The sequence below is a fragment of the Mastomys coucha genome, unplaced genomic scaffold (assembly GCF_008632895.1).
Source record: "Mastomys coucha isolate ucsf_1 unplaced genomic scaffold, UCSF_Mcou_1 pScaffold21, whole genome shotgun sequence".
Lineage (NCBI taxonomy): Eukaryota > Metazoa > Chordata > Mammalia > Rodentia > Muridae > Mastomys > Mastomys coucha.
Window position 1 is genome coordinate 24542565 of NW_022196904.1, and position 10767 is coordinate 24553331.

Here is a 10767-nt window from a genome sequence, read left to right on the forward strand (position 1 = left end):
TCTGTCTCAGTGTACTGCCCTTTCCACCCCGCCCCCCAAAAAACTTGTACTCACAGTTCTCAGAGTATAGCAAGACCCACGAAACCCTAACATCCAGTTGTCTGCCCTGCGAATCCCAAAGCCACCTTCTGGACTCCTGCCCTGAGTCTTAAGTCCATGAAATAATGACTCTCAGAGTCCACAGCATTAACCAAGCTTGAAGCCACTTCAACAGCTCCGGGTGGTAGGTACCCTTAAATGCAGCAGAGTCGTTACAGCTTGCTGGGAATGAAGATTACCAAGAAACACCATCATGAGGCCCAGTGATTGGGGTTGACGGATAGAGTGGGAGGCTGGGGGTGTTAATGAGAGAATAGAGACTCGAGTCCAAGAATCTTTATTTCATGAACAAAAACTACTTCTGTAAAGAGAGGAGGCCGAAGAGGCCCTTCCCAAGAGACCACAATTGAAGGCTGGTGAGAGAGGGCGGGTGGGCCAGGGCTAGGAGGTGTCACAGGGAGGGAACCCCAGGTCCAGCCGGAGGAAGCGGAGGGGAGATGAGGCCCAGAACCTCCTGCCCGCTACTGTCCCTGTCCAGACCCCATCAGGCAGGGGTGGGGCCGGCTGGCCTGGCAGTGCTTGTGGGAAGTGGCCTATGTGCAAATCAGCAAAAAGAAGGGGCGGGGCCTGCCCCCTCACCTCACCGCCCCCTCCCCCAAACAGGCAGCAAAAGCAGGGTGGGGCGGCCATATTGCTTCACCCATCATGCATGGCGAGGGGAGGGAAGGTGGGAGGCGGTGGGTGAGGTGGGATCAGTCCCTGCCCGCTCCCACCCTGGTGGCTCCACTGCAGAACTGTGAGGCTGGGGAGACCGAAGGGCTGATCCCCACTGCCGGGGGAGGGTACCCACCAGGGGCTGGTCCCCACTGCAGGGCGGGAGGGTACCCACAGGGGCTGGCTCTTCCTTGAGGCGGAGCCCAGAGCCTGCAGGGTAAGAAGTGGAGACTTAAGTGCGTCCCTGAGCCTTCGTGGCTGGCGATGCGCAGACCCGTCGGTCCATCAACCTTACCAGCGCTATTCAGCCACCTGGACGCCTGTACAGTTTTCTTTGCTCTCGGATGTAATGGCCAGGTATTCCGAGCTGTGCAAGGAAAGGCAAGGCAGACTGTGACCCTCCGGGTCCCACCCTGAATGTAGAACAGGATAGACTTGAGTCCCTGTCTTAGGCACTCAGGGCTCCTGAGACTAGAGAGGGCTGTGGACTGGGCTCCCCCGAGTTTGAATGAGAGGCCTCTAACTACAGGGCACCTCTGGGACATTCAGGAAGCTGTGGAGGCACAGGACCTACAAGCTGTAACTCTGCCAACCAGAAGGTTTGGGTTCAAGCTCCGGCTTTGCTGCCTGGCAGCAGTGCCACCCTCCTGTTCTCTGGGTTTCTGTTCTCATCTGTGAGCAACTACACTATTCGCCTCTGACACAGATACTCTGAGTGACAGATGGCACCTAGGCCCTCCCTACCAGCCCCACTCACGCGTTCTCTTGCGCAGCAGCTTCCGTGGCAGCAGCAATCTTCTTGTAGCAGTACACCATCTCTGCCACGAGCCATATGGTCAACACCACAATGAGCACGTACATCATGATCTCCGACACGATGGATGCCATATCTCTGTTGGCTACAGGGCCGGGCATGGTTAAGGAGGTGGCAGAGGACCTAGCTCAGGAAGACAGGGAAGCCCCCAGTGTGGAAGTGTGCTTGCTGTGTGAGCTCAGGCAAGTGGTTCAGCCTCTGAGTTTGGGCCACAAACAAGGTAGCCATGTTGGTTTCTAGAGGTATTACAGTTACTCTGATAGAGGCAAGGTGCTTGGATAGGCCTAGGGCCAGAGAGTGCCTCGGATGTGGCATCTGTCACATTCGGGAGGGGAGAAACACAAACACACACACACACACACACACACACACACACACACAGAGAGAGAGAGAGAGAGAGAGAGAGAGAGAACTACAGATTGTAATTCTGCAAATCAAAACCCTTGAGTTTAAATCTAACCTCTGCCAGCTGTATGACTTTGAAAAAATAACTAAGGTTCTGTGCTCCCCCCCTTACCTCCAACAGCAGAAATAGTAAACAAACAACAAACAAAAAAAAAACAAAAACAAAACACTACCAAGAACAACAAAGCCAAAAAACAAACAAAAAAAACCAACAAGAAGCAAAAGACCAGTTTCTCCTGACAGTGCTCAGCCTGCAGACTCTCAGTGGGTGTCTTAGTACTGTGGTAGTTGGGGGCCAGATAGGACAATGACTATAGGCAGGGACCCTGGGCCTACTGTTGAGCTTTGGACTGGCTTTGCTCTTACGAGCTGTGCAAGCTCAAGCAAACGACTCTGTCTCTGAGCCCCTCTGTCAGAGAGAACACTCCCAGTTGCCGGGCAGAGGCTACAGAACAACATAGAGCTTGGCGGCCAGCGTTGCTCGCTCTTCATTGGCTGTTTGCGGAAAGCCTCCCGCTTCCGCAGTGCTGGCCTGCCTCCCCAGCTTCTTTTCATGGGGCCTAAATTTAAACTGTAAAGGGAGCGTGTCCAGCCAGGGGACTGGAAGGGAAGGGCACTTTGGCACAGGTCCTCAGCCGGATTTGGCTGGTGTCCACCCTGTGCCTCTGGCCCCCATGGGAGCCCGGATCTCATTCCCCCAATCCCCCACTGGTCCCTAAGGTCTTCCTCCTATGAGCCTTGCCACCCTGCCTGGATGGTGCAGGGTGAGTTTCTGAGTTGGAAGGAGGGAAGGCAGAATGCAGGGCTGGACGCTCCCCAATTCATTCATTCATTCATTCATTCATTCATTCAACAGGGATTACCCATGCCATGAGTGACCCCTCCTCAGGCTCTGTGCTAAATTATAGTCTTTGTTTGAGAAGGGACTCTCTATGGAGCCCAAGCTGGCCTTGAACTCACAACCCTCCTGCCTCTGCATTCCAAATGCCGAGAGTTAAGGCATACTACAACCATTTTCAGTTTGGTTGTCTTTTATATCTACAGCCCACTTTCCAGATAAAGACTCCAAGACCCAAAGACAGCATGGTGCTGAGCCAAACATGTACAGCCAAGATGGGCTCTGAGCTAGGGCTCAACCCCAAGCATAACTGTTCACAGTGCACCGCCATAGCCCTGTGGCCAGGCAAGCCCCAGTAACAGCTGTCAAATACCCAAGCTGCCTTTAGCAAGCCTCTCAGGAGGAGGGTCTGTGGGGCTCCCCACTTTACAGAGGAGGAGTTGAAGCAGAGGAGATCCCACTGTGTGTGTGGGGGTGTCAATGGCTCCCTCTGGATGGCTCTCTGAATCCCCGCCCTTTCCTGAGGACTGAACCCAGACATCGTCTTATACATGCTGGGCGAGAGCTCCACAATGAGCTACACTGTTTTTCATGTGATGATGGAGTTTGCTATGGTTCCCAGGCTACTCTTGAACTCTCTACAGCCCAAGTTTCTGTCTCAGCCTCAGCTGATATCACAGACCAGAGATTCCATCTTTGCCTTCTTAAAGCACTAGGACTTCTAAGACTGTTGTGGGCACACACCGCAGATCTCTGCGGGTCAGATTCCTCAGCATCTCTGAGGTTCTGAGGTTCAGGTCCTCTGGCCTGCCTGCATGGCACTACTGTTCCCTGTGATGCCGAGCTGCCTACCCCACCACTGCTGGGTGATCCAGTTGCATCCTGCCACCTTCCAGACCTGTCCTATCTGAGGAGGAGCCTTCTCTGCCCTTCATCCATCACCCTGCTTTGGGATGAGTCTCCATTGTGTTTCGGGGTTATTGGCTGATGGAACAATGCCAGAAACACAGCAAGAGAAAGAGTGGGAATAACAGCTGGATGTGGTAGGAGCCAGGCAAGATGGCACACACCTCCCAGAGGGAGAACCTACATCAAAGAGCCAAAAATAAGGGCTCAGTTTACAGACTACTGGCCTAGCATGCAGGAAACCTTGGCTTTGCATCCCAATACTCAATAAAATGGGCAAAGTGGCACATAGCTGTAATCCTAGCATGTGAGGGGACAGGAAGGAGAATTGAGAGTTCAAGGTCATCCTTGGCTATATTCTTGGCTATATAGCCAGAATACCATTACACCCTGTCTTTGAAAGCCCCTCAAAAACATAAATAAAAAATAAAACATTTAAAACAAAACAAGGAGAGAGATGGCTGGAGAGATGGCTCAACGGTTAAGGACAATGATTGCTCTTCCAGAGGTCCTGAGTTCAATTCCCAGTAACCACATGGTGGCTTGCAACCATCTGTAATGGGTTCTGACGCCCTCTTCTGATGTGTCTGAAGATAGCGACAGTGTACTCACATACATAAAATTAAAAACAAAACAAAAAAACCCAACCGCGACCAGCTGGACAGTGGTGGTGCATGCCTTTAATCCCAGCACTTGGGAGGCAGAGGCAGGTGGGCCTCTGAGTTGGAGGCTAGCCTGGTCTACAGAAAGAGTTCCAGGACAGTCAGGGCTACATGGAGAAACCTTATCTCAGAGAAAACAATACACATTAGCCTTTCAGGTGTGGTAACTCACACATATAGTTCCAGAACTCAGGAGGCTGAGGCAGGAGAACTTGTTGGATCAGGAATGTGAATTTGAGGTTAGTCTGAGCTACATAATAGAGAACATGCCTCAAAATAAACACATAAGTAAGAAAATAAATACCAGAATATGATATGATATGATTACAATATGATATGATATTGCCACTAAGGTGGATCAGCAGGTTAAGGCACTGGCCGCCAAGCCTGACAACCTGAGTTTGATCCCCAGGATTCACACAGGGAAGTGTGACTCCACATGTGCACCATGGTATGTGCCTGCCATATGCCCACCCACACACACAAAATAAATGAAAACGTAATACAAAATGTAAAGAAGCAGTATTACAATATAGAAGTAGAAAATGTGAGACTCTTCTGGAGACATGAGCTCAACAGAAAAGGCTGTGTTCTGAACGCAGTCGCCCAGGCAGGCTCTGAGAGTTATAACCGGGCAGAGAATGTGGATAAAAGGCAGGCTTTACAGTCATGGAGGCCTGAGCTGGCTCCTCTGCTCTGCACATGGGCATGCTCTGAGCAAGGACTCCCATGAGACAGAGACTGACTGCTTTCTCCAGCTTCCCCTCTCACAAGCTGGGGTGTGTGCGGCCCAGTATCAGGGTGGCCTTAGCTCTGTGGAACCCTGTCCATGCAGGCAAAACACTTTCTGTGGCCACCGCCCACTGGTGACGTCCCCGTGACTCCCTTGAATGTGCCTCTCATTTGCCTTCTGTACCATTTTGATGAGAAACAATAAAAAAGCTAATTATAAAAAGGATCGCACATGCTCTGGCTGACGGAACACAGACACACTCGAGAAACAGACTGGGGAGGGAGTGTTAGCCCAGGCAGGGCTGGGTTCAAATCCAGAACCCAGTCAGGTGACTTGGTCACAGGAGCTAAACTCCCTAAGTCTTTGTCTTTCAGTCCATAAGATGGGGGTGGTGAAGCTCCTCCTTTAGATGCTGGTGGGAGGGTCGCACTTTTTTTTTTTTTTTTTAATGAAGCCAGAAGTAAAGGTACCAGATTCAGGAAGATGCACACTGCCACCGGCCCCTAGTGACCCACTTCCCAGAGTTCTTCACTACCTCCAGGCTTGGAATAGCTCTCTGATTTTCTAAGACAATAGGACATAGGACTCTGGAAAATTCCAGTACATGTTGATCAGAAGATGGTCTATCCTGTGATAGTGAGACATGCCTGTAGTCCCAGCACTTGGGAAACTGAGGCAGGAGGATCAAGAGTTGGAGGTTAGGGGCTGGAGAGATAGCTCAGCAGTAAAGAGCGCTGACTGCTCTTCCAGAGATCCTGAGTTCAATTTCCAGCAATCACATGGTGGCTCACAATCACTGTAATGTGATCTGATGCTCATTTCTGGCATGTGCCAATAGAGCACTCATATACATAAAATGAATAAATTAAAGGGGAAGTAAAAAAAAGAATTGGAGGTTAGCCTGGGCTACAAAGCAAAACCCTGCCTCAAAACTAAAAAATAAAAATAAAATGGTTTGGTGAAGAGGTCCAAGGCAGCTGAAAACAAAATGCTGGCTCTGCTCAGAAATACCAAAGGTCTCTGGTATTCCCACTGTGGCCCAAATAAGGCCTCCATCTCTTCACTATGGGGCCCCAGCTGAGAGACACACTAAGTCATATAGAATATTCTCTCTGGTCCCTGGGTACAAGCTTGGGGCTCAGAGATAGGAATACACCTGTCAGAGGGCACACAGCATGAGTGTGGTCTGATGCACATACCATTTGTCAGGGGAAAGGCCTAATCTGACCTCCTGTGGGCTGAAGAGCTAAAGACTCCCGAGCCAGAAAAGGGGTGTCCTTCCTCCTATGGCTGCGGGGTGTTTGCTGGCTTCTGTGTGGCACCAGCGTGTCCCCTTCTTTCCATCTGTCCCTCCATCTGGCTTGCTAGAGAGGGACAAGGCTCGACTTACCCTTGTCCACCACCTCCAGGTGGATCTTCTTGACAACGCTGGTGTTGTAGTCGTAATTATCAAAGAAGAGGAGACGGTAGACGTGACATTCGTAGTCGCCAGAGTGGTTGTAGGTGACGTTGGTGATGAAGATGGACAGGTCCTGCAGGTCTTTGGTGCCCCGACTACCGTTCCACACCACGCGGCCCTCAAAGCGTTCATCTTCCTCCAGCTGCAGCACCTCATTCTCATAGCGTAGGATCTTGGGGTGGTTAGTGATGAGTGGGGTATATGAGTCACCCTCTGGGCCTGTCTTCCATATGCCATTCCCATCCTGTTCCCCATCCTGACCCCCACAAGGACAGATGAAGCATATATGGGATCAACATTTTTTAAAGCTTGTTTTTGTTTTATTTTGTTTTTAGGTTTCTTTTGTGTGTGTGTGTGTGGTTTTGGCATTATAATCTTTGTACACGTGGGGCAGGTGTCCTGCCATTGAGCCACACCCCCATTCCCTTACTGGGTGTTTTATCACTGGGCCACGCCCCCAGCCCCTCCCTGGGGGATTCTAGGCAGGGGCTCCACCCCTGAGCCACGCCCCCAGCCCCTCACTGGGGGATTTTAGGTGAGTGGAGCTGTAGAACCCTACTCAAAGTAGAGTAGGCTCTACTCTGAGCCACACTCGGAGCTCCTTAACGTTGAATTTTTTGGCAAGGGCTCTATTGCTAAGCCCCGCCCCCAGTTTCTTATGGGTGGATTTCAGGCAAGGGCTCTTTCATTGAGCCATGTCCCCAGCCCAAGCTCAGGCATCTTGACTTTGGAAGTTGAGATCTTGCCTGGGACCATGGCAGACCCTGACTGCTAACCCTGTGACACATATATACACACAATTTCCCAGCTGATGCCTGCCTGGTTTCTGCAGCCTCCTTTCCCTACACTTCTTTCCCAGCCTCCAGTCACATCACTCAGCCTCCCTCTCCTGCCACGTACACATTTCAAAATATGCACGCAGTGCAAAAGCTTTTACTCTTTGATTTTGTTCTATGATTGCCCAAGACATTTTTGCTGGTGTCAAATAATTCCAGTGACATTTTTTGGCATTTTTTTTTTCCTTACAAGCCATATGCCAGTTGCACCAACTCATTCAGGCCTCACACAGATCTAGGGGTTTGAAGCCAGCGAGATGGCTTAGCAAGTTAAGGTGCTTACCACCACGCTGGCAGCCTGAGTTTGATCCTTAGAACCTCTGTGGTGAAATGAGAGAATGGATTCCTTCAAGTTATCCTCTGACCTCCACACACGTGCCATGGCATGTATACACACACACACACACACACACACACACACACACTAAAAATACATGTAATTTTTCTAGAAATATGGAGTAGTGACTACAGCCCCTCATTGGTACAGCATTGGGGACATGTGCTCAGTAACTTGCCTAAGGTGATCATCAGTCTGTGGTGCTCTAAATCCAGGTCATCCACCATATCCACATCCTCATCATTAGCAAAGCACTCAAGCAAGCCAATCACATGCCTGTAATCCCAGCACTCAAGAAGCTGAGGGAAGAGGATTGCCAAGAGTTAGAACCCAGACCAAGCTATTTAGCAACACCCTCCCCCCACCCCTTTGGTTTTTTTCAAGACAGTGTTTCTCTGCATAGCCCTGGCTGTCCTGGAACTCACTTTGTATACCAGGCTGGCCTTGGACCCAGAAATCCGCCTGCCTCTGCCTCCCAAGTGCTGGGATTAAAGGCGTGCGCCACCACTGCCCTGCACGACACACTTTCCCAACAGCACTAAAAGCAAACACAAGCAAACAAACAGCCTTGAGACCCAGTGCTGCCGGCCCCACCCTGCACCCGGGTGCAAGCCCAGCCCAGGCACCCACACACCTTGACAAATTCCTCTGTCCCCTTCTGGCGGAAGGTCCACTCCGTGAAGGTCTCGGCGTTGGTCTCACTACGACGCTTACAGGAGATGCACAGGAGTTTGAAGGTCATCCCATACACTGCCTCCGTCTCGGAATCCACCTCCACGCAACCCCCCCAGGCTGAGGATACTGCGGACACAGTAGGCTCGGGTCAGTGAGGCACCTGCCACCCGAGGCAATGCCGGCTCACTGCCTCACGGAAACCATCTGTTTCCTTTCCACCCGTACTACAAACAGTGGATGCCAAACCTGCCCATGCTTCTCGATCGCTGTGTGACCTTGACAAGTCACCCATCTCCTGAAAGCCTCAGTTTCCCACTTGCCTTTCCCCTGCCTGTTAGGTGGAAGAATTTGTTATCTTTATTCCTAGGAGTTGCTAGGTAGATGCCAGGTAGAATATGCACACTGGAGGCCCCGAAAAACAGGATGTCACCGCGGTGAGTAACTCCACTGAAGTGCCCGGGGTCCTCAAAAAGCCAATAGCCTTCTAAGTGGTGGCTCTAGCATTACTTGTCACTCCCACCATGAAAGAGGTCTGCAGAGCCAGCCGTGGGTTGAGGGCTAGGAAGGTTGGGTGAAGGGGTTCACTCCAGTCCTGTTTCCTTCTTCCCCTAGCTTCTGCATAATCCATCCCCTCCCCATCTTCACCACCTTGCCCTGTCCCCTTTTCAACAGACTCACTCCCTCGCTTCAAGACCTTCACTCTAAGTTAAAAGCTTTTTGTTGCCTCTGGTCTTTGTGTCACTACTGACTGGGGTTAGCTGCCTCTGGTTCCTCCTTCACCCTCTTACCTGCCACCTCTTGCGTCCCACCACGCACTAGCTGATTAAGTCATGTCTCCAACTCTAGCTCTGGGTCTTTTCCTTGTCCCCCCCAAAACCTCTTGATCTCTTAGTCTTCAGGGCTTCTGGTTCACCTTCCCTGTGGCCCCGGTCTCCCCCATGTTTATTCCTCCTAAAGGTCTCTGAAGGTACCAGCAAGCCCGTATTCCTCCGTCTTCCTATCACTGTATGTCTTGCCATTACTATTACTGTTGTTGTTTTAAACTCCATCTGGCAGGCATTCTGTCCCTGGGACTGCCTCTCTATGTCCATCCCTTCTTGGACTCTCCAGATCTTTCTGCTGCTCTCAAGTTTCTCTGTTCCTGGCTCCCGCTCCTAACTCTCTCCCTCTAATGTCCCAGTCTGACTCAGTCTGTTTCTCAGTTTACCTCTACATCCAGGGCTTGTCCGGAGTCCTCACTCAGTATCCATGCCTCTGGGTTTCGGGCCCCAGTCCCCAGTCCCCAGGCGCTGCCTTCCCCCACCCCTCACGCGGCTGTGGGTGTCACATTGCAGCCTGCGGGGCTCTGCGAGCAGCTGACTCCGCGTCTCCTCGCCCCCGGCCCGGCGCCCGCGGCAGCACCTCTATGCCAAATGTTCCCCCCCCCCGCCCCCCACAACCAAGAAACCCCTGCATCTCCACGACTCTTCCGTGTCGTCCAGGGTCCCGCGACCCCAACGACCTCGCACCGCGCACAACTTCTCAGGCAGGGACTTGGCGGGGCCCGGGCCACTCGGGCGGGGGGCGTCCCGAGCGCCGATGGCACGTGTCCCCCGGCAACACTCACCCAGCGCCGCGCCCACCACGAGAGCCAGCAGCGTCCCCATGGCCGCGCAAGGCGGTGGGTGCGCAGAGCGCGGCGACACGCGATGGGCCCCGGCGGCGACTGGCCCGGGCGCTGGCGCGGCAGCTGCTGCTGGGGGGGCGCGCCCCCCCGCTCCGGTTACCGCCGGGGGCCCAGCCCCGGGGCCCGGAGAGCAGGCATCCCCGCCGCGCGGCGGGAGGCTCGGGATGCTGCGTGCGCGCGCGCCACAGGGCGCATCCAGGCAGCGGCGACCCCTGCCTGGCTCCGGACGCTGCTTGCGCTCGGTCTACGGGCGCTGGGGTGCGGACCGCGGGCTCCTGCGCACTGCAGCGGCGGCCCGGGAGGGAGGAGGGAGCCGGAGGAGGGAGGAGGGAGCGGGAGGGGGCGGGATGAATCACCGCGGGGGGAGGGAGCGGCCGCCCAGCCTTTGCCGCAGCGGCCCGGGAGGCGCCCGGGCACCGGCCTCAGGTGGCTTCGCGGCTTCTGCGCACCCGTTGCGTAGTCTGGGTCACTCGACTTCGCCAGACTCTCTGGGGTGGAGGGACCCTTTCCTCTTCCTCTTCTGAGAAAGGTCATCTCCAGACACCCAAGAGGACTTGGAGGACAGTTTAAGGGACTAATTTCCGTCTTCCTAATTATGGAGGTCAGCCTTTTCCAGTTCTTGGGGATAAGGCTGAGACATCCCAGAGACCTACTTCTGACACCTGAGATCCCTCTGACTGGAG

The 10767-nt window shown here is 53.2% G+C and overlaps 1 protein-coding gene across 1 annotated transcript; it reads right to left on the minus strand.

The window, feature by feature from the left end:
* Positions 1 to 360: 360 nt before the first annotated feature.
* Scn1b (sodium voltage-gated channel beta subunit 1) lies at positions 361 to 10378 on the minus strand. Its single transcript, XM_031386152.1, has 6 exons — positions 10025 to 10378; positions 8378 to 8544; positions 6502 to 6742; positions 1511 to 1652; positions 1049 to 1120; positions 361 to 963 (listed from the first exon to the last, which is right to left on the minus strand). Exons 1-5 carry the CDS (start codon positions 10062 to 10064, stop codon positions 1054 to 1056), a joined length of 657 nt encoding a protein of 218 aa, XP_031242012.1. The 5' UTR covers positions 10065 to 10378; the 3' UTR covers positions 361 to 963; positions 1049 to 1053.
* Positions 10379 to 10767: the final 389 nt, after the last annotated feature.